We start from the raw sequence: 25,192 nt of genomic DNA, 5'->3' as shown, positions 1-25,192 counted from the left end.
TTTGTTAGCAATTTTACACAGCACAACAGTGATCTCCTCTACTATAAAGATTAAGTTACTAATGCTTGTAATGGCGTCGTTTATTTATTATGATATTAAATTTCTCACCATGGTTTTGGTGTACTGTAGTAATGAATGTCGGGATGATTGTAACAAAATCAGAATGTATAGGCCTACAGAGCTTTCCTCACAACCTGCACGCCGCACCTCGCATGTGGACCCGTATGAAAAGGGGCGTGCCTGGACTCGCGTGGCCAGCTCTCTGCTTCTTACGCTGCATGCTACTGCCGCAAGGTTATTTTCATTCCGAGGGAAGACGGAGCCAACTTAAAGATGATATTTGGTCTTTCTGTGCCGTCTGTCCTACAGCAACAATAATGATCCTCCTCCTTGTACCTTTGTGTATGATTTCTTTCTTCCGAAATCTCTTCTCTTCTCTTCTCTTCTCTTCTCTTCTCTTCTCTTCTCTTCTCTTCTCTTCTCTTCTCTTCTCTTCTCTTCTCTTCCTTTCTTCCCCTTTCCTCTCTCTCCGCTATGCTCTCCCCTCTCCTCCCGCTCTCCCCCTCTCAGACTTTTCTCTCCACCCCTCTGAAATTCCCACTCCTCTAATCTCCTATTGTCTCCTCTAATTTCCTCTCGTCTTCTCTCCTCCATAATATACTCTCATCTTCTCTCTAATTTCTTCTTGTCAACTCTCTAATCTCAACTTGCCTCCCCTCTAATACCCTCTCCTCTGCTCGCTTTCTTCTCTCCTCCTCTCCTATTCACTCCTCCGCTCTCCTTTCCATTTCTCTCTAACCTCCTCTCGTCTCCTCATTAATCTCCTCTGCTCTCCTCTACTTTCTAATCTTCTCTTATCTCCTCTCTAATCTTCTCTCCCCATAATCTCCTCTCGTCTCCTCTCTAATGTCCTCTTGTCTCCTCTCTAATCTTCTCTTGTCTCCTCTCTTTAATCTCCACTCGTCCCCTCTCCAATCTTTTCTCGTCACTACTCTAATCTCCTCTCGTCTCCTCTCTAATTTCCTCTCGTCTCCTCTATAATCTCCTTGTCTCCTCTCTATAATCTCTACTCGTCCCCTCTCTAATCTCTTCTCGTCACTTCTCTAATCTCCTCTCGTCTCCTCTTTAATCTCCTCTCGTTTTCTCTCTCATATCCTCTTGTTTCCTCTCTAACTTCCTCTCATCCTCTCTCTAATCTCCTCCCGTCTCCTATAATCTTCTCCCATCTCCTCTCTGACCTCCTCTCGCCTCCTCTCTTCTCTCTAATCTCCTTCCATCTCCTATAATCTCCCATCTTTTCTCGTCTCCATTCTAATCTTCTCTAGTCTTCATTCTAATCTTCTTTCTTCTCCTCTCTAATCTTCTCTCCTTTACTCTCTAATCTCATTTCCTCTCTTCTCTAATCTTCACTACTATTGAAGTGTTGGCTCCAGCATTTTCAGTTGAGTAGCGTGAGATTCATTTGGTTGAACAGCGGGCTAGTAAACATTCTTTCTTCGTGTCTCATACCCTCTAGTTGTTTTGGAAAGATATTGCTGGTCAATGCAAATGTTTTCGATAAAGTATTAGTGCTGATGAGCGCTCGATAAATTGTCCATTCGCACGTCGCTTAGACGCTGACAATAGATATGATGAAATGCAGCTACAATTCAATGAATATTGAAGATACTAAAAATGGGATATACTTGTACAATGTTGGACTAGGGACAAAGCGACAACATTCGTTAAGGATTGCACATTTCGAACTTGTGGATGATATAACTTATGCTACATTGTGAACAAAATTCTAACAAACGTGCCCACAGGATGAACGAACAGCGAGCCCGAGGCAGTGTCGGAAAAATTAGAGGGCATCTTGATCAATCGGAACAGATCTTAATTGTCCCGATCACCAATATAAGCGCTGATTTACAGCATTGTTGCCATTCTTTTTGGAATACCCCATCATTACATCCAGATCTTTTAACATGTAACAAGAAAATTAGAAACGTGTTAATATCTTCAATTTGATTAAGTAAATTTATAGGCTATGTGTATGAATTAATCAACCTGTATTATATTTGTATTCTATAATTTTAAAATATATAGTCCTACTTTTCACGTGCGATATTATTCTTCTCTAGTGTTAATATTATATTATATGATTCCATTGCTGCTGTAATTTAAACTTTAGTTCCTATTTCATTTTACTTATTTATTTTTATTATTATTATTTTTTATTTCTTTATTTCTCTTATATTAATATTGTATTATATAATTTCTGTAACTGTAATTTTAAATTCTATTTCCTATTTTATTTTATTTTATATTCTCTTATAGGCCTATTAATATTATATCTGAACTGCGACCGAACACGAGCGCTGCTCATTCGGTCTCAAATTTTGTTAATATACTACTGTATCTCTTTTTTATATTGTTTGCATTATTTTATTTGTTTCTCTTGTTTGTTTGTAATTATATTCTTTATTCTGTATATTTAAATTTAAATAAAAATAAAAATAAAAATAAAATAAAATAAATTTGACTGCTTTATCTTCCTTCTCATGAATAGTACAATTTATTAAATTTTTCATAATTTTAATTTTTTATTCTTTTTTGTTTGGCGTTTGTTTCCGAATGAAAATCAGCGTTGTTGAAAGTTCTTCCTTTGCGACGCAGCTTATATTCTTTATTCTTGTCTTTAGGAGTCTTAATTTGAATGTTATCTATGTACCAACACCCTGTGGAGACCTATGGGGTCATACTACGAAATATTTAGATATTCAACTTACGTAAGATTAGCTATTTGCACTTCCTTTGTTCATATTGTGCAAATTCTAAAATGGATCAAACTAAACAAGGCAGTATAAATATTTCTTCTGTTAATAAATGCTTTAGTCCATGAAGCTGAAAAGCCACCGGCGTTGCTCAGTCGGTTAGGGCGCTTACCTGCCGGTCTGAAGTTGCAATCGGGCGCGGGTTCGATCCCCTCTTCGGCTAATTTCCTGGTTGGGTTTTTTCCGAGGTTTCCCCAACCGTAAGGTGAATGTCAGGTAATCTATACCGAATCCTCGGCTTCATCTCGCCAAATACCATCTCGCTATCACCAATCTCATCGACGCTAAATAACCTAGTAGTTATACAGCGTCGTTAAATAACCAACTAATAAAATGAAGCTGAAGTTTAATTAGTGTAATATGTAGCTACTCGGCGATGTATGCAACGGAGGGGGTTAAGGAACTGGCCACTCTACCTCATTATTTTCTGGCTTAGTTGCCTCAAGAGTGGTACTTGTTGGTATCACTTGTGAGGTTCGGACCTGTCTTCGGACAATTGATTAAACAACAATTTAAATATTTCAATGAAATTTTATTGCTGCTACTTCGAGGAATTTGAAATGAAATACTGGGTGTTCAGTTCAAAATGTGTCTTGGCTCGCTGCATGCCGTCATGTGGCTAGCTGATGAGCCTAGAGAATTCAATCTTCCTACACTTCCGCAGCTCAGGTGTATAAACTAAGAGGCAGAGAAGTTGGCTAGCAAGTACGGCGTTCATTCTGAAGAGTACGTACCGATACGTACGGTAACGCCGGTAGTGGCAGGAATGTGAACTGTTTGGAAATACGTACTGTCGAGATATGGGGAGAGGGTTAAGACGATTACTTACGTATTTGTTGACATTAACTTCGAACGGTCAACATGGACACGGAGCATTTGATTTGTGTTGTGGAATGTTACCATACGCAACCGATGATAACAAATACCCTGCGTACGACTTGCCGGCGCAAAACACAGTTCGAAAGAGGTTATGGTAGCACACAGACCGTACTGACCGCCATCTGTTGCTACGACGTTCAAGTTATACATTCTCAAGTTCAGATTGAAGAACGCCTTAAATAATAGGCAACTTCTCTAACATATAAACTGAAACTCGCTTCAAATCGGTGACCCAACAACAGTGACGTCATGACACACTTTGAAATGAACACCCAGTAGAAGCGCCGTTTGGAATAAACTAGCTTTAATATAGGTATTGCTTTCTGATATGCAGTATTGTTTTCCTTAACTTTTTTCCACAGACGTACACAGGAACGATCCTAGTCGCCGTGAACCCGTACAAGGAGCTGGATATCTACACCTCGGTGAGTACCGAACTCGTAATTTATTAACTTGTATCATGCTGTCAGTTTCGAAGATGCTAGTCTTGTTAAACATACTATTTGAACTGTAGTGTGGTTTCGTGAACGAACATTGGATAATTGTCAGGTCTTCACTGTTTACAGAACTTAATTCGCTTAATCATGTGATGTGCTTGAGACTGTTAGTCTAGTTGTAATGAATGACGCAAACACTAGGAGCTTAAGAAATGGTAAACACAAGGATCTAAATAAATAAGCAGATAAGTAGGCCTAATACAGAAGAGAATACTTGTTTCATGGTAGAAAATACTGTTTATCATTATATTAATATTAAGTTGGCGTACCAAAATAATACTTACTTACTGGCTTTTAAGGAACCCGTAGGTTCATTGCCGCCCTCACATAAGCTCGCCATTGGTCCCTATCCTGAGCAAGATTAATCCAGTCTCTACCATCATATCCTACCTCCCTCAAATCCATTTTAATATTATCTTCCCATCTACGTCTCGGCCACCCCAAAGGTCTTTTTCCCTCCGGCCTCCCAACTAACACTGTATATGGATTTCTGGATTCGCCCATACGTGCTACATGTCCTGCCCATCTCAAACGTCTTGATTTTATGTTCCTAATTATGTCAGGTGAAGTATACAATGCGTGCAGCTCTGCGTTGTGTAACTTTCTCCATTCTCCTGTAACTTCATCCCTTTTAGCCCCAAATATTTTCCTAAGAACCTTATTCTCAAACACCCTTAATCTCTGTTCCTCTCTCAAAGTGAGAGTCCAAGTTTCACAACCATACAGAAGAACCGGTAATATAACTGTTTTATAAATTCTAACTTTCAGACTTTTTGACAGAAGACTAGATGACAAAAGCTTCTCAACCGAATAATAACAGGCATTTCCCATATTTATTCTGCATTTAATTTCCTCCCGAGTGTCATTTAGATTTGTTACTGACCAAAATAATAATAATAATAATAATAATAATAATAATAATAATAATAATAATAATAATAATAATAATACGACCACCACCACCACCTACTACCTACTACTACTAAAATGTTATATAAATAAAAGACACTTCCTTTTCTTACTCCGTAGCTAATTATTAAGAAAGCCAATATCCTAGCAAAGAATGCATGTAAGAGGTTACGTGGATTGATTTGAGATTCTCCCTCTAAGAGCATGTGTAACTCACATTCCCAACCTAAATCTTACAAACTCTTTTATAGAAGAATTATAAGCGAACTAGGAAGAGCATAGATAAAAATGTTGTGATTGGCTGCGTGAGAAGCAATCCATTTATAGCGATGTCTACCGGAAGTCGTATCATATAGGCCTATCATATCATTTTATTTGATCCAGTAAAATTAGAATTATGCAAATCTGGCTTTCAGATAGTAGCTCCCTGTAAAGCAGGTTTGAATAGGACCCTTCGCTTAACGCACGAATGCTCTACTGACTGAGCTACCCCAGGAACTGTTGGGGTAGCTCAGTCGGTAGAGCACTCGTGCGCTAAGCGAAGGGTCTCGGAACCGATACCCGGCCCCGGAACAATATTCCTTGAAATTAAAATCACAATTTTACAACAGTAATCGGATATTGGACAAACCAAAGTAGAAGTAATGTTACCAACGTTTGAAAAGTTGTAACATTGTTGACAAAGGGAAATCTCGCCCTCTGTCACTTAACTGTCCCTCATCTAACCCACTCTAACCTTGTTACAGACCTCGCCTCCTGGGCTTATGGTCCAACGAAAGTATTCGTCTTTATTTACGTACTTTTCCATTGTACTTTTGGTCCAGAGAAAATATTCGTCATTATTTACTATATATTGTAAAGGAGGAAATGTCTGTGGCAAATATTGTCAGCACTGCAATGCTCGCTTCTCATTGGATACGTTAGCAGACAACTATGAGCGTCGCACCGTTTATGGTCGTACTGTGTAAGAAAATGAAGAATAACGAAAGGTACGGTGCAAGTTCTGTAAATTAAAGATGCATCGTGCTTTATTTACCTTACTTTATATTCTCAGTTACACTCGATATAATTTTGTAGATGTATCCTTTTTAATGGTACGCCATTTTAGCTCGGTGGATTAGATAGCGTACGCGCTCTTAATACATGCCGTAGGAAATGGAAGATACATATTTTTCTTCCGTCCTTAGGATTGGGTCCTTTGAGGGGGTATTGTCCTGTGTTGTCTTCGCGGGAGCCGTATGTTGTGCTCACCGCTCGACAAGGGAGATCTGCAATGTGTAGTTGTCTACTGTATTGTTCAATGGAAAAAAAAAAATTCTCGACATAGAAATAGTAGAAGAAAAAAGATAAAGAGAGAAGGGTATTTTCTAATGAATAGAAAATAAACTGTATCCTGTTCGTGAATCCAATTCCATTTCTTCTCACAGTTTTGTACAGATCCCGAGCATTCATTCATTCATTCATTCATTCATTCATTCATTCTTTTATTTATTCATTCATTCATTCATTCATTCATTCATTCATTCATTCATTCATTCAGAATTTCTTTATCCAAAGGCAAGTCTGCAAACCCAGCATTCTCCAATCTTCCCTATTTCCTGCCTTCCTCTTTGTTTCCGCATACGATCAGTATATTATCTTAGTGTTGTCTATCATCTGATATCCTCTTCTGTCCCGAACTCTTCTCCCGTTCACCATTTCTTCCAGTGCATCCTTCAGTAGGCAGTTTCTTCTTAGCCTTGACCAAGCCAATTTCTCTTTCTCTTCCTAATCAGTTTCATCACTATTCTTTCTTCATCCACTCCTCCTAACATAACTTCATTTCTTATTTTGTCTTCACATTTCACACGCTCCACTTTTTTCCATGTCCAGATTTCAATTACTTCTCTCGTTTTTCTTCACTTCGTCGTAAAGTCCACGTTTCTGCCCCATACAATGTCACAAAAAACACTTCAATAGTCTCTTCCTCAGTTCTTTCTCCAGAGGTCTGCAGAAGATACTCCTTTTTGTATTAAAAGCTTCCTTTTCCGTTGCTGTCCTCCTTCAGACTTCCTGGAAGCAGCTCGTGTTACTGCTTACGTATATAGAGGGTTTCGAGTTTATATTGTATAATACCATTGAACATCCTTCCTCTTTGTAATATAACTAAAATAGTAATTTACGTATTTTGTGACATATATAATTTAACATAAGTAAATGTAAATAATACAACTAAGGATTTATTCAAATATAAACGCATTATATGCTTTGAAATATATACATATATTAGTTCATGTTGTATTTAAAATAACCAAATAAATTGAATTGATTTATTTATGTTATTTAGGTTATATTACAAAGAGGGCAGATGTCCGCAAAGAAGACGCCTGTATACCTAATGGTATATAGGTATATTGTTGCAGTTCTTTGTGCAACAATTTCATAACGAAAATATTTAAAACTTTATAATTAGGCAACTATTAAAGTTTTCTGTGTATAATGACCAAAACCCTAACATAGGTATCTAGTGTGGTGAAATAGGGTTAGTCACATTCGAGAATTAATAATAATAATTAGGGCCCGGATTTTGATGACCTAAAGAATACTAAAAATGACCTTAAACTGATGACTTTATGACTTTAAAATCAATTAAAAATTACCTAAAAATAAAAAAGAACGACTTAAAAATTACCTTTATTTGTCGACCTCCTTGCGCAATATGGCAATATCAGTTACACTTTATCACTCAACACTGCATTATAATAACTTACAAACATCTTTTGCAAGTTTTCGAATTTGAAGGACCGTCGATTATCAACTAATAAGGACTTATACAGGGACATAATTTTATTTTTACTAGCATTTTTAATATTAACCTGGCTATACCTTTCTATTAACGATTGAAACAGGAAACACCGTTTGCTACCACTTCCACGGATGGAGTTCGATGATACTGGCGTAAAATACAAACCACTTTACTAGGTATAGGAGGGATGAAAAGTAGTTCATACATTTATGTAAACTAGTAAATATCGCAATTTTGAGTTTGATAATTTTCATTAGGTTTTTGTTTAATCAAAATACAGTACTGTATTAACACTTAGTGTTTTTACTCACGAATTGAGCTATCCATTCGGACGTATTAATTATGCAATGTATATTGTACTGTTACAGCACATTAGCGTACAATATAGAGAATGAAGTTAAGTTGAAAAATAATCATAATATGGATATTTAAACACATTTTTTTAAATGGTGGCCGTTCATTTCGATACAGGCTTCAGTTCTTTTGTGCATATTATCGCACTGTAGACTATTGTACCTAATTCCAATTACCAGTTTCGTCCTTCGTACGAGTAACTCATGTTTGAAATAATTCTGTACCTACTCTATAAAAGAATACCTTACGTACTGTAAATTCAATCTTCACTTCTGCATGATCCAAAAAGATAAAATTACTCAGAAATGCTATCTACTGTCCGTTCAAGTGGTTTTGTCGCAGGGTCGTAGAAGGGGGAGGGAATCACGTGACAGTTAGTTACTTAACGAGGCCCTTTTATTTAAGTTATTTTAAACACTTGTATAATATTACGTAAACGTCCATTTCCTATCAGAAATTAATGTTTTCAGAAAAGAGCTAAGATAGCCCAGCTACTAGACTTAACAGAGGGGCGAACAGAAGCAGGTGGGGGAAACCGGGATGCGACGGAGGCAAACGGACGACAGTACCTGTACGAAAATATGATTCAATACTGAAAGCTCTTTCGTCACTGGAAAACGCGAACATATTTCTGGAACGTACTATACTCACTAACTCAGTACTGCTTACGCGCCCTCGGCTCTGTGTCGTGAACGGTTGGAAGTTTACTAGTAGAAGGGGTGGGAGTGAAGTACATTCAAAAACTCAGGTACATTAAAAATTGAAGTAAAAATAAAATGATGTCCCTGTACATGGAAATCTCGGAAGACATTATTATTGAGTTTGTGGAATGGGATGTTTGCCGAGACAGAAGCTTGCCATAGCTCTTCGTAAAACACTGAATTCGCTGGGTTCGCTGCCCGAGAAGCATCTGTTGTTTTCTTTCTCCTGCTTGATGACCGCGTTTATGTTTCTCTCAGTTCACATGTTTGTCCAAGGTGAATCTCTTCTCTGCTGAAACCTTCACTTCACAAATTTTACAGTACTTACAATATAGTACAATCACTAGAAAATACAGTGTCGCCATACTCCGATACAAACTGTTTTAATTTCGCGGAATTGCTTGTTTTTAATTTCGGCATGGCAAAATAGAAATATTACTTCAGTAGCTCTACACGACTATCTTCCACTCTGTGAATGACTGAATTGTAACCAGTACACAAGAACCCGTGACAGTGCGAACCTCACGCAGGTAATTTCACCCCCACATTCCTTTAGAGGACAAAGTCTGTCTTAAAAATAGACATGACCGGTTAGTTGGACGAGTCTAAATGTTTAACAGAACATGAATAAGGGAGGTCACAATGCAACAGATTTCTAAGAATTCATAGATTTCGTGCTTCAGAAACATAATTAATTTTACTAATATTAACAATAATGCAATCAAAATCGCTAAAAATGACAAAAACCCGGATTTTTTCTTAAAATATGACTAATAGAAAGTAATAATCCGTAAAAAAATGCCCTATCAGAGAAAAGTGTCCAAAAATTCATAAAAATGTCCCATCAAATTGGTTTAATTTCACTGAAGATGATATGAGCTACATTTATCTTCCATAGAGCATTGTCCTAGCATCCTCAGAAAAAAGATGCAAAGTCATCGAAATTCGGGCCCTAATAATAATAATAATAATAATAATAATAATAATAATAATAATAATAATCATAATAATAATATACCTAATGGTATTTCCTAAATTCTGAACGAACTATAGGCCTAAGTACACCGCAAGAATTTGAAGCTGACCACTTTTTTCTACGGATTTCGAATTCGCTTGTTTACCTTATTTATTTTTCTTCGGATAACCATGATCTTCGTCTTGTTTGTATTTACCTTCAGTAACATATCCCTTGGTATCATCTCCTCTTCTGCTAATAATGCCATAACATCAGCTAAAGCCACCGGCGTGGCTCAGTCGGTTAAGGCGCTTGCCTGCCGGTCTGAAGTTGCGCTCGGACGCGGGTTCGATTCCCGCTTGGGCTTATTACCTGGTTGGGTTTTTCCGAGGTTTTCCCCAACCGTAAGATGAATGCCAGGTAATCTATGGCGAATCCTCGGCCTCATCTCGCCAAATATCATCTCGCTTTCACCAATCTCATCGACGCTAAATAACCTCGTAGTTGATACAGCGTTGTTAAATAACCAACTAAAATAATCATCAGCAAATCTTAAAGCAGTTTCTTCTTCTTCTTCTTCTTCTTCTTCTTCTTCTTCTTCCTCTTGTCACTCCTCTCAAAGTCTGAAGACATCCCGAGCATGTACGACAAATAAAAGCCTGGTCAAATACGAAGCGGAAGTGACCATGGTAGAGTTTGTGTACAGGCGAGATTGTCTGTAACCTGTATGGAGTTAACGATGCGGTTCCCGTAGCAGTTAGCATTCCGAAGTGCTGTTAACAGGCAATAGTGATTAATTTCCTTTATGTGCATATGAAACGAAGTACATTTCCTGCTCTTGACGTCATAGGAACGGGTTTTATGCAGGCTGTTTGGTCTCCATTTATAGCAGATATTACAAGATAAGTGCGCCAATCCGGGTCAGCCTGAAGGACTTCGCTAATTCCTTGGGTTTTATATTACGAGTACCACGACTCGGGATGAACTGGACTAGAATATACGTCGACTAAGAAGCTCGTGTAAACCAAGACCGTGGGTTTGAATCTCTTTTAGGCTATGTAATTTTCCATTTGCCATTGCGATGTCCTCTGTTGTCTTAAATGAAGTTCCGAAAAATATTTTAAGCTCGACCATGCCGAAATGTAGTAATTATACACCTGGTAGCAGCCCTTTAATGGACCTCATTAAAGTACACCTATTCATTAAAGTTCAGGTGTTCCACCAATCAGAAAATACCATTGTAGCAATATGAAAGCGCAAGTATCGATTATTCTCGGATATGCAATCGAAAGAAAACTAGCGAAACGCCACGGAGGCTGGAAATCCAATACTGTCGCAGAAGGTTATGTTGAAGAATCGATCCAAAATAAAATTGAAATCTCAGATACAATATTAAACTCAGTCGAAAAAAAACAACACACAAATTAACATCAATTCACCGTCATCTTTCAGCCTTTCACAAAGCACATTCCCGCAAATTCATTTCACAAATTGCACAATAAATCACCTATATTTGAAATAAAGTCAGTTCTGTTACTATAATAATTAGCGTTAATTGTAAATAATATTCAAATAAATTCAATTTGTCATCTCGTTTTTCAATGTCTAATTCAATTTCAAGGTTATATCAAGATTAATGTTCATTTTACTCTCTAGATTATATCAAGGTCAATGTCGACATTTGTTTCTCGGAAAAAATCAATACTTTCGCGTCTGCACACATCTCACAATTTACGAGGTATTGCACAAGGTCAGTTCCGCTCCTCTGTCAGATAAGAATAACATGAATACTTACGAATAATTTCAAGTTAGAAATATGGTCGAGCATAAAAAGTCGTATGAAACTTACCTGTAATGGTAATTAAGACGCTCGTATGAAAATTATGAAACTCGCTTGCGCTCGTTTCATAAACATACTCGCGTCTTAATTGCTACCATTATAGGCTCGTTGCATAATGTACTATTAAATAAGGGCAATTTATTAATGTTACTTTTATTATTTTCGTATCCAGAGTTTGTTTCTGATTTATTAGTTTTGTTAAATTTTATTGTTACTTTTTATATGCTTTCAAGGTTGTTTAGGATATATTTATATTAAAAATAATCTACTAGCGGCGTGCTAGAGGGCTAGCCTTGAATTCGGGAGGCCTGGGGTTCGATCCCAGGGGCCGGCAGTCCTAACTAAGGGTTTTCATGGTTTCCTCAGTTATTTCCAGGGAAATGCCGGGATTGTACCTCTTGAAAGTCCGGCCATGGACGGCGATCCTTCCCTTAATCTTTTCATATGTGTGAGTGAATGCTGTGTAATGTCTTAAATGTTTGTGTTGTATCGGAGGTGGCCCTGGCATTGAGCTGATCCCTCATCCGGGGAGGCCCTCCATGTCCTTGTGTGGTCAAAAAAGTATGTATGTGATCCAGTACATTAATTCCTCTCCCGACAGGCCCTGCAATGCCCGTGTGGCGTGGGTCGTATGAATGAACCTAAAATAGAGAGGTTAAACTAAGTTAAAGAAAGAAAGAAAGAAAGAAAGAAAGAAAGAAAGAAAGAAAGAAAGATTAATCTACCATTTTATGTAAAAATATATAATATTTTGGAAGTTACTAACTATAATGTGCCCGCGTCTATGACTCAAATGCTAGTGTGCTGATTTTCTATTCAGGCATCCAGGGTTCGATCTCCTACCAGTCGTGATTAAATCGGTGATGGACAAGGCAGACGTTGCAATATGTGACAGCTGTCGGCACCTCTCTGTTGATCCCACGGTATGACAAATGAAGGGTTCAGAACAATAGTGGGCCAAGCGCCATTTACTAAAACCGTAGAAAACAAGGGTTAATATGAAGTTATCGCCATAATTCAATGGAAACATAATAGCAAGTAATATAAAGTATACACATTCAAATTAAATGATGTGTCAATCTTCATTAAACTATGATATTCACTTAACTTTAACCCTTGCTTTCTCCGTTTTTAATAAATGGCGCTTGGCCCACTATGGCTCTGAACCCTTCAAGTGTCTCAATTCCGATGGGGAATGTGTTGAAAAATAACTCAACAATTGCTCTGTCTGTTCCAATAAATTTTTCCAATGAAATTGTGTTTTCTTTCTGTAAACGGCCTCAGGAACTGATCTTTTTACTGCCCTCGTAATTACGCTCGAGTGACCAAAATTTGTATAAGCACTTGTTTTGACATTATTAACACGGTGGAATAAAAAAAATAGCTTTTCTTATCCGCCCCCATCAGAATGTTTGCTTGTTAGTTTATAAAATAAGAAAACCCGGACTAAGTAATTGGCTTTGAAATGATTCTAACGAAGCATGGTCCGATCAATTCTGAAGGCATAATACAGGGAAAGGTGGGTAATCTTACCAAGGAGGAAAAGGAATGTGTATCTCTGATTTTAGATTGGTTGGCTGTTGGGTATGGTTGCCATCCTTCTTCTGAATATAGCGTATAAGTGGCTTGTGCAGCAAGAGCTGCAAACTGAGTTCGTTAGATGTTCAAATAAAAATTTTTCAGATTTATTTTCAACGAAAAATACCAGACATTTTGAAAATTATTTGCTTCCATAATAATGAAACATACTACCTCTGAATGTTATTTTTATGCCAAATACTTTTTCTTGAACCTATCCACCTTCAGTTTTTTAGTTTCAGTGCGAAAACGTAAGTAAAAATGTCAGGACGATCAGTGGGGTTCTCATGTGGGAGTAAAGCAATAGCTATTTTAGATCATTGTCGATTGTAGGTGAAAGTTAAAAAAGAAGTCAGGTTTGCTATGCTTTGGAACAGTAGACATAGAATCTTGGTGTAGCTCCTGCATGTAGAGCTTGAAATGTAGAGGGTAAAATCAATTTATCCTGCTAAGAGATCTTGCTGAAATGATCGGGATACTACAAAATTTTCTAGACCCCTTATTTTATCAGTAAGTTATACCGTCTTTCCTTAGGAACTGTAATTTTTGCGCTCTCTCAAGCCAATACTGAATCTACACCACACCGCCATTAAATATATGAAAAAGACCCAGCCCACTTGATTAATAACTATAAAATATTTGATTTTTAATAATAATAATATTATTATCTTACGCAAGTTTTGTAGTTTATATATTAACATCATGGCATTCATTTTTAATGGTAGTAATGTCATCAAACCACTTCAAGTTTAGTAGATTTTAATATCCAATACACAGCTGTACCGGTACTCAGAAAATTACACATCGCAGAATCAGACCTGTAAATAATTTTTAGCAAGTCTTGAAGCTTTTCATAACCAATTGAATTTGAACTCTAAATATGTCAGCAATCCTGCAGGTCATGGCCTTCGTGTAATGGCCTATTGTTTAGTGTAGTGTGTGTTTTGTTTTATTTTGAAATGCAATTACTTCTCAAAACTGACGAAAGGTGGATTTTGGAAAATAGAAAAATTATGTGGGAAAACTACTATTTTTCTGAAAAACTTCGGGTTCCAAGCTTCAAAATGAGGGGTCCTTTATTAAAATCCGTTCAGCCGTTGTCCCGTAATTTCCATTACCAGTTCAAATTATATATATATATATATATATATATATATATATATATATATATATATATATATATATATATATATAGATTTCGCATAATGACAAGAGCTAAAACGTCGTGGTATTTCAGTCGTAAAAGAGACAATAATGAGTTCTTCTTGCGACATTTTTCTGAAGGACTTTCTGTTTAGGATTGCGTGCATGAAATGCCCTCTATTGTTTCAATTACTCTAACGAGTTACATTTTATTAAGTAATTTCTGTCCTTGACAAGGGTACAATATATAATACTATTACCCCAGGGTAACAAAATAAATGACTGTCGTATGAATTACGAAGGTTTATCATGAAAGAGGAAATGTTTGTGTTTCATGGTTAATTGAAGTCTGTAGCAACGTGAACTATCTTAACGCCTTGCTTCATAGTCGATTTTTATCGACGAAGCGTGTCATCGGTTATATCTCCCAAACTGTGTATTTTCCTTTTATTGTATCAAACGTTTTCGAGTCAGAATTATAACATTCGTGTCAGTAAACTTCATTTTCCATGTCTCCATGTGTAGAGGCTATTTATCTCGTGCTCGCCCTGGAACTATGTTTATTTGTATTGCTCTGTTATTAACAGCTGCCCACGAATGTTGTATAACCCTCTTGTTTTGTTATGCTTCGTTTACGACAGCGCGCCCATACAGATTCGCTGAAAGGCATGGAAGTGGTCACGGAATACAAATGCGAGCTTTATTTTTTTTCTTAATTGATTGTTTAACGATGCTATATCAATTCCTATGTTATTTACAATGTGCAATCAATATATTTCCGAACTGCATTTGTATTTGTTGTACCGTTAAACATACATGAAAGCCACCGGCGTGGCTCAGTCGGTTAAGGCGCTTGCCTGCCGATCTGAAGTTGCGCGGGTTCGATCCCCGCTTGGGCTGATTACCTGGTTGGATTTTTTCCGAGGTTTTCCCCAACCGTAAGGTGAATGCCAGGTAATCTATGGCGAATCCTCGGCCTCATCTCGCCAACTCCCATCTCGTTATCACCAATCTCATCGACGCTAAATAACCTCGTAGTTGATACAGCGTCGTTAAATAGCCAACTAAAAAAAACATACATGAACGTGTCACTGAAGATCATTGCTACGATGCCTGTTGAATCAGTCTGTCAAACATCGTCAGATTGTCTTTAAAAACTGAGCTTCTACACGTGATTTTGTGCAAACGTGTCAAGGACCTATTGCGATATTTACTGGAATCTCTTCATATACACCTTACGGCTAGTCTTCTTCTCTGCCTTGCGAGTGATGCATTTAGCATAGATTCCAGGCGTTTACTTGGTTCTAAATAATTTCTGTTTTCTATGTCTTGTGTGTTGCCTACATTCAGGGCAGTCCGGAAACAATTTTGTTCTTGAATAATTTCGAGGGAAAAATTGTTCCTGGGCCGGGTATCGAACCCGGGACCTTTGGTTAAACGTACCAACGCTCTCCCAACTGGGCTACCCGGGAACTCTACCCTACACGGATACAATTTTTCCCTCTATATCCACAGACCTCAAAGTGGGCTGACAACCGTCAAGCAACCAACATTGAGTGCACACTAACTCTGTGTGACTTAAATTGTGGTTTTCTGTTACGTACAGTGACGTGTATTATGCAAATCAAGCTTTCAGGAATAACTCCCTGTAAAGTTAATTTGAATAATTTCGAGGGAAATTTCCCTCGAAATATGGATTAAGCAAGAAATTACAACATAGAAGAAGAGCCTAAGTGACAAATTTCGTAGAAAATACTTGTATAACTACAGGAATATATATTATATATTAATATATTATAAACAAAATAAACTGAAAGTTAAATTCAATACAAAATTAAATTTGAATAAATTGAAATACAACACAATTATTTCTCATTATTTTATATTCCTAACAATAGCAGTAATTAAGTTAAAATTATGCCCTATTATTTTATTATAATCATAATTGTTTTCTATAACCTATTTCTGTTATTATTTCCACGAACTATTTTCTTTCATAGACATTAATTTACACACTTTAGCGTTGGAATCACTGGTCGAGTGAGCCAAGAAGGATAAATATGAAAATAAATTCGAAAATGGGAAACTCGTGTAGTATTATTATTGTCTCATAAAGTTTAAATAATCATACACATTGATTCATCTGACTATAATCTACAGTAATATATCATTTTTATAATGCTATATTAATTCTTACCTCAAATATAAAATGTTTCTTCAGGAGCGGTCACAAGAGAAAGAAAAACTTACTGGTCAACCACCTTTCATTGAATAAAAGCTTCTGCAGTCGACTGTTTCTATTCAAAAGGCGGGTAGTCAATAGAATTGAAAAGAAGACATCTCCTGGCATCTGTTAGGTATTTCAAAAACTTAAAAGCCAGAGACCACAACTCCATGGCAATCAATTGAAATCTTATCAGGGGATTAGGAGTATCACGGAATTAGGCATCTTTACCCTACATATGAAATGCTGAGACTGTATTTTTTTTCTTAGAGCGTAGACCAGTTTTGAATCAAAAGAACGAAAGAATACCTCGAGCTTGCAAAAGAAGCTCAAATTTTTTAAGCATTTGCAAATTTGTATTTATATAAAATAAGTTTCTTGTCCATTATTGTCATCAAAACACAAGCGAGGAATCTCCTTGGATGCTCTGTTTGAGTATGCAATGGAGAGTCCAGATTTGAGAAGCTACACTGAAAAACAGGCACATTTATCGTATTAATTATACTTTATAACTACTGAAACTTTTTTTCTATGTTCAACGTTGTTTATAATTCTAAATCTATACTAATAATAAATCTGTAGCCGAAATTTTTCTGGTAATTTTCGATTTTCCAAAAATAATTGGTCCTAACATATATAATTAACCACCCTGAAACCGAAAATCGCTTTTTTGAAATTTTTGTTTGTATGTCTGTCTGTCTGTCTGTCTGTCTGTATGTTTGTTACCTTTTGACGCGATAATGGCTGAACGGATTTCGATGAAAATTGGAATATAAATTAAGTTCGTTGTAACTTAGATTATAGGCTATATGGCATTCAAAATACATTATTTAAAAGGGGGGTTATAAGGGGGCCTGAATTAAATCGAAATATCTCGCTTATTATTGATTTTTGTGAAAGATGTTACATAACAAAAATTTCTTTAGAAATCATTTCCGATAAGTTTCATTCTTTGAAAAATTTTGATAGGACTGATATTTAATGAGATAAATGAGTTTCAAAATTAAAATAACTGCCATCTAAGGCCGTGTAATGAAATAAACAAATGACTTCGTCTATAAGGGGCCTTGGTGAACAACAATCGAAAGCTATGAATCATAGCCTACAGAAAATGTTTCTGTGTTTGTATGAAGCAATATCGGAAGCTAAATTAACCGATTTGTATAATTAATTATTATTTCACCATTGGAAAGTGTAGTTTCTCTATATGGACATAATGCTATAATGTTATTACAGTAACTTCGGAGTGAATTGGGGACAGGTAAGATTAAAGTAGCTTCTTATGCACAGAAAACTTGATAGGCTATTCTGTGTATTCGTTTCCTGTATTTCTTAAAATAATGTTTATCTCAGAGAATTAACGAACAACGAGAGTGTATTGATTTAGTATGCAGTAATAATATGTTAGCTTAACATTTCATTATTTTATAATCCAAATTTTAACTATGCTCAATTGAATCGAGTTAAAATACATAAAATACATATGCATTAAATGCAATGCAAAAAATTTGGGTAATGAGCCAAGCAGAATATGTTGCCCTGTTGTAAAATAAAATTTGTTCCTCCTGAGATTCAAGAGCCCCCATAACAAATTGAAAACTTACTTATCGGGGTACATCCGTTAACAACACACTTTTTATATAATATAATATAATATAATATAATATAATATAATATAATATAATATAATATAATATAATATAATATAATTTAAGTTATTTAAGTTATTTGAAGGGTTCAGAACCATAGTGGGCCAAGCGCCATTTACTGAATACGTAGAAAACAAGAGTTAAAATTAAGTTATTATCATAATTCAATGGAAACATATAACAAGTAAAATAAAGTACACACATTAAATGTAAATGATGTCAATGTTCATTGAACTATGGATGCATGTAATAAAAATTAAGAAACATGTTAAAGGAATTGTCATTGCACCAAATGAGTGCTCTCTGGACCAAAATGATTCCATTTTAATTATTTAAATATAATTTAAATTAAGTAACATATTAAACGATTTATCCTTCTATCAAACACGAATATTCCCTGGATCAAATGTCCTATTTTAATTATGTAATTACTTTATATTTATTTCTAACGGGTGCAGCGGAGCGCACGGGTACGGCTAGTATTAAATAAATTTCTTGTCTATTATTATAATCAAAACACAAGCGAGGAATCTCCTTGGATGCTCTGTTTGAGTATGCAATGGAGAGTCCAGATTTGAGAAGCTACACTGAAAAACAGGTACATTTATCGTATTAATTATACTTTATAACAACTGAAACTTTTTTTCTATAGAACTTTTTTTCTATGTTTATGATTCTAAATGCAAAATCAATGTGTGTTAAGAAGACCCTTTAATTCCATTTTATAAATTATCTCGCAATACACTCCTGCCCTTTATACAACGCGACCCACATTTTGGGAACCACTGTACTACAGATAGTATTGTAACTGTGATATTGGTACTTCGAATAAATACTGCGTCTTTGCAGTTGGCAGCATTGCGAGTCTGAGCAGGTGAATGGATCTGTCTCGTAAAATATACATCAGATTGATTTTTCGGAGACAAAGCTGGTAGAGCTCACGTGGACTTGTGCACCTCCATTCACGACTTGAGTGAGTCTGGTGAATTGTTAATACGTATATAATAGTACGCTGTCTGTGCAAGAGGCACTAAATGTGAACAATTCTTTAATCCATGTTATGTGATGAGTGGTCCACTTGACGATACGAAAATTTGTTGACGTTATCAGGTGCACGAAGCATTTCCTCCTGCGTCGCTTAAAGTTTGCACTGTAGCAAGTCGGTGACCGTGTTTTTTAATACTGTATCTGTAGTGCAGTGATTCTCAACAAAGGGGCCGCGGTCCCTCGGGGTCTGCAGACCAGTTACTGGAGGCCACGAACAAAATAATATAGGCCTACTGTAGTAATAAAAATAATAATAATAATAAAAATCATATGTGAGTTAGACCGAGGGAATAAATGCTTGGGTATATTTTTGGATATTCGAAAAGCATTTGATACCGTTAACCGTGATACTTTATTAGAGAAATTAAACTTGTTAGGCATTAATGGTCATGTTCTAAGTTTATTTAAGTCATATTTGAATAACAGAAATCAAGTAACTAAAATTGATAATGAATTTAGTTTTACTCAAAACATAAAAGTAGGAGGCGGCCGGGTAGCTCAGTTGGTAGAGCAGCTGGCTACGGACTGAAAGGTCCGGGGTTCGATCCCAGGTGGTGACAGGATTTTTTCTCGTTACCAAACTTTCAGAACGGCCCCGAGGTTCACTCAGCCTCCTATAAAATTGAGTACCGGGTCTTTCCCGGGGGTAAAAGGCGGTCAGAGCGTGGTGCCGACCACACCACCTCATTCTAGTGCCGAGGTCATGGAAAGCATGGGGCTCTACCTCCATGCCTCCCAAGTGCCTTCATGGCATGTTACGGGGATACCTTTACCTTTTACCTTTACATAAAAGTAAGGGTCCCTCAGGGCACAGTTCTTGGTCCAATTTTATTCTTGATTTATATAAATGATTTGTTATTGACAGATTTACGCAAATATAATGGGGTTATATATTCATATGCGGATGATACCGTAATTCTTTTTGGTGAACAATCTTGGGAATAATGGATTACAGGTAATTAAAGAGTGGTTTGATTCAAACGCTCTTTCCTTAAACACATCCAAAACAACTGTTGTTCCATTTTCACTAAGGTCCAGTGGTCTTCAATCTCCTCAATCTTCCTTTAGGCTCAAAATTCATCATTCAGATTGTTCTTCTCAAAATTGTGATTGTCCCATATTAACCGAATCCACAGAAGTTAAGTATTTAGGCATTACGATCGACCAACACTTACGATGAAACAAATATATGACATATTTATGCAATAGATTACGTAAAGTAATTTATATCTTTGTTATACTTCGGTCATATTTACCAATTAATATTTTACGTCTCATTTATTTAGCTTTATTTCAATCCATTCTCCAGTATGGAATTTTAGGGTGGGGAAATGCTTGTAATTCTAATCTCACTCCACTAATACTTATTCAGAAAAGAATCATTAAAATATGCCTTAATAAACCAATTGATTACTCATCTGAGCTTTTGTGTACTGATTTTAATGTTTTGAAAATTAAACAGATTTATTATATTGCCTTATTAATCTTCATACATAAAAACCGTAATAAATTCAAATTGTATCATCATAAATATGGAACTAAAAGATCCGATTTTATACGACTAGAGGAACCAAAATGTTTCACAAGCACAGCTCTGAGCCATGGTACCTACTTTGGTCCAAGGTTATACAATAAAATAATTGATAAATATCCAGATTTGGAAAATTTTAGTATCAGGAATTTCAAAAATAGCGTTAGGAATTTAATTTTTAAAGAATATATATTGATTTAATATGTATATGTATTTGTATGACTTAAATTGTTAAAATTGAAATTGTATTTTTAAATTTAATTCAATCCTGTAATTTTTTTTTCTTGACCCAGTTTGTGTCAAAAAATTATCTTTGTGTTTATCTTTGTGTTCAGATATCTCCCTGAGCACGAGTTTTTTACTCCTTCAGGGAAGAACTAAGATTGTATTTCTGTCAATGTTATTTTATTAACAATAAACAATTACCACTATTATTATTATTATTATTATTATTATTATTATTATTATTATTACTAGCCGTACCCGTGCCCTCCGCTGCACCCGTTAGAAATAAATATAAACTAATTACATAATTAAAATAGGACGTTTGATCCAGGGAACATTCTTGTTTGATAAAAGGATAAATCGTTTAATATGTTACTTAATTTAAATTTTATTTAAATAATTAAAATGCGGTCATTTTCGTCCAGAGAGCAATCATTTGGTGCAATGACAATTCCTTTAACATGTTTCTTAATTGTTATTACATGCAACCATAGTTTAATGAAGATTGACATATCATTTAGTTTTAATGTGTATACTTTATATTACTTGCTATATGTTTCAGAAGTTACTGTAATAACATTGTAGAATTATGTCCATCTAGAGAAACTACACTTTCTAATGGTGAAATAATAATTAAACAATTAATTAGCTTCCCATATTACTTCATACAAACACAGAAACATTCTGTTAGGCTATGTTTAATAGCTTTCGATTGTTGTTGTCCAAGGCCCCTTATAGACGAAGTCATTTGTTTTTATTTCAGTACAGCGCCTTAGATGGCGTTGTTATCGTAATTTTAAAACTCATTTATCTCATTAAATATCAGTCATATCAAACTTTGTATAGAATAAAACTTATCCTAATTTATTTTTAAAGAAACTTTTGTTATGTAATATATTTTATGAAAATCAATAATAAGCGAGATATTTCGATTTAATTCAGGCCCCCTTATAACCCCCCTTTTAAATAAATTATTTTGAATGCCATATAGCCTAAAATCTAAGTTACAACGAACTTAATTTATATTCCAATTTTCATATAAATCGATTTAGCCATTATCGCGTGAAAAGATAACAAACATCCAGACAGACAGACAGACGGACGGACATACAAACAAGAATTTCAAAAAAGCGATTTTCGGTTTCAGGATGGTTAATTATACATGTTAACACCTATTATTTTTGGAAAATCGAAAATTACCAGAAAAATTTTGGCTACAGATTTATTTTTAGTATAGATGTAGGGCTGGAGTAACTTGTAATGCATTTTAAATTGTAAATCGTTCAAATAATCAAACAATATTTTATTAATTAATTCAACATTTATAGTAATACTTATTTGTTCTCTGCCCTCCATTAAGGGAGGAGATGGGTGAATTTTTTTTATCATTTAGCGAGTGAAAAACTCATTTGCTCTCTTTGCACAAAAATAATCATTGATCTTTAATTAATATGTTGACAATTTTGTCAACATAATCGTCCTAAAAATCAATTATTGTAGTTATATTTCACAATAATTACAAACTAATTTTCGCGACGGAAAGTCTATATTTTAAATCCATGTTTCCACATTTTGATTTTTGCTGAATTTACTCATAATCAAATACATTGTCGAGCAAAAAAAAAAAAAAAAAAAAAAAAACCGTTAACACTTTTCTAGCAGTAAGAAATGCAGATTTAAAGTACAAACATTATATTGTACAAGGAATATAGGGTATATCTTTATAATCATTTAAAATTTTACTTACAATTATTAAAATTATTCATTATATTGCTTTGGCACTAGTTTACTTCATTTCGTACAAAGCCAATTTACATTCTTAAATTCACACTGGCTGCGTAGAAAGTTGATTGCGCCAGCATCGAAAGGACCTAACTCATGTCTTCCATTTATTCGTTTTGTATGTGTGTGTGTGTTTTTGTAATTTACTGTTTGTTAATAACATATTTTCCTAAAAAATTATTTTTTGAAGAAATAATAATGCATCTGCTTAGAGTAATAATTAATGCATTACACATGAACAAATCCTTTGACTGAGGTTCTGGCTGATATGCACATAACCTTCATTTCACTCAGACGCTAGATAACCATAGCAGTTGCTAAAACGTCGTAAAATAAACGAATTAAAAAAATAAGAATAAAAAAGAAGAAAGAATGATGCTGAAATTGATAAAGAAGATAAAAAATTGGTAGCGTCACTGGCTAAGAAGAAACTGGCTACTGAAGGATGCACTGAAAGGAATGAGAACGGGAAAAATTTCGGGACAGAAGAGATATCAGATGATAAATAACATTAAAATATAAGGATCATGCACGGAGACCAAGAGGAAGACAGAAAATTGGGAAGACTGGAGAATGCTGGATTTGCAGTGAAGGATGTTGTTTGTTGGGTTATTTTACGACGCTGTATCAACATCTAGGTTATTTAGCGTCTGAATGAAATGAAGGTGATAATGCCGGTGAAATGAGTCCGGGGTTCAGCATCGAAAGTTACCCAGCATTTGCTCGTATTGGATTGAGGGGAAAACCCCGGAAAAAACCTCAACCAGGTAACTTGCCCCAACCTGGTTTCGCGGCCAGACGCGTTGACCATTACTCCACAGGTGTGAATGCAGTGAAGGATCTACTTTTGGGCTGAAAACTACGAATGAATGCAGAGGAAGACATTCCCTCATCTTTGATTTCCATCAAGAAACTACAAATTACATTGACAGTGGATAAACACGTTATATGTGAATAATTTCAAGGGAAAAATTGTTCCGGGGCCGGGTATCGATCCCGGGACCTCTGGTTGAACGTACCAGCGCTCTACCGACTGAGCAACCCAGGAACTCCACCCGACACCGTCTCAAATTTTCCCTTTATATACACACAACTCGCGTGGGCTGACGAAATGCCAGAGACCCACATCGAGTGCACACAATTTCTGTGTGACTTGGAATTGTGGTTTTTTGTTAACGTACACAGTGAATGTATATTATGCAAATCTAGTCTTTCAGGTAAAGCTTCCTGTAAAGCAGATTTGAATAATTTCAAGGGAAAAATTGTTCCGGGGCCGGGTATCGAGTTCGTCAGCCCACGCGAGTTGTGTGGATATAAAGGGAAAATTTTGAGACCGTGTCGGGTGGAGTTCCCGGGTAGCTCAGTCGGTAGAGCGCTGGTACGTTCAACCAGAGGTCCCGGGATCGATACCCGGCCCTGGAACAATTTTTCCCTTGAAATTATTCAAATCTGCTTTACAGGGAGCTTTGCCTGAAAGAGTAGATTTGCACGTTATATGTGGTTCGAACCTCATTCTGCGGCTGACATTTAGAGCTGAAACTGATCCCCAATCGTAACACGCATAAAGGTCAGATTTTGAACTATATGAATAAATACATATGCTGAACGAATAAATAAAAACTTGCCCACACAATGGTAGGTTTCCAATTAGCAGAATATTTTATTCATGTGGCTCCTGAAAGGCCGCATCCCGCAGCACGGTGTCGCTGGTTGCCAGGCGACGGGTCGTGTCGCCTGTATAATCGAACGCCGTGAATTGCTTGACCGCGGCAGGTTGGAAATGCGCCGGCGCGGCGCGCGGTAGGGGGAGGTCAGTCACGCATTGTAACCCCCCCTCCCCAACCCCGGCTCGCGAAATGCGGGGACTTGACATTTGATCGCACGGGGGCTCATTGATGTAGTTTTGGGAGTGGAGAGGGCTTTGTATCACCGGCCACTTTGCTTGTAAGCTTACCCTTTTAAAACGAGATACTAGACCAACGATTATATTTCGTGAAGGCACTTGCAAGAAGTTCATGGCCGTATTTTATTCCCTTCCTGGGTCACGCATAAAATGCCACGTTTTGAAATGTTACTCTTTTATGTATAGGACAATCAATTTTCCTTATGGCAGCGTTTCTCAAACTTTTCTGAATTGGGGACCACTTTTTTCATTCAGAACAGTTCCGCGGACCAACTTACTCTTGTTCCCTTCGAAAGCAAATTTAATCATTTTTGCAGCATATTTTAATGCCAGCATACTTATTTTTTGAAATAGAATTAATTAATTTATTAATT

The 25,192-nt window shown here is 36.1% G+C and overlaps 1 protein-coding gene across 2 annotated transcripts in view; it reads left to right on the top strand.

The window, feature by feature from the left end:
• The window catches only part of Myo81F (Myosin 81F), a 337,994-nt gene that overhangs the window by 192,313 nt on the left and 120,489 nt on the right, over window positions 1-25,192 (top strand). For both annotated transcript variants that reach the window (XM_069819364.1, XM_069819362.1), the window contains exon 3: window positions 4,058-4,120. In XM_069819364.1, coding sequence (XP_069675465.1) covers window positions 4,058-4,120 — 63 coding nt within the window. The remainder of the gene's footprint in view (window positions 1-4,057; window positions 4,121-25,192) is intronic.

Source organism: Periplaneta americana, chromosome 2 (genome assembly GCF_040183065.1).
Source record: "Periplaneta americana isolate PAMFEO1 chromosome 2, P.americana_PAMFEO1_priV1, whole genome shotgun sequence".
NCBI classification, from domain to species: Eukaryota; Metazoa; Arthropoda; class Insecta; order Blattodea; family Blattidae; genus Periplaneta; species Periplaneta americana.
The sequence above is the reverse complement of the archived record's forward strand: the minus strand, read 5'-3'. Positions and strand labels throughout refer to the sequence as shown.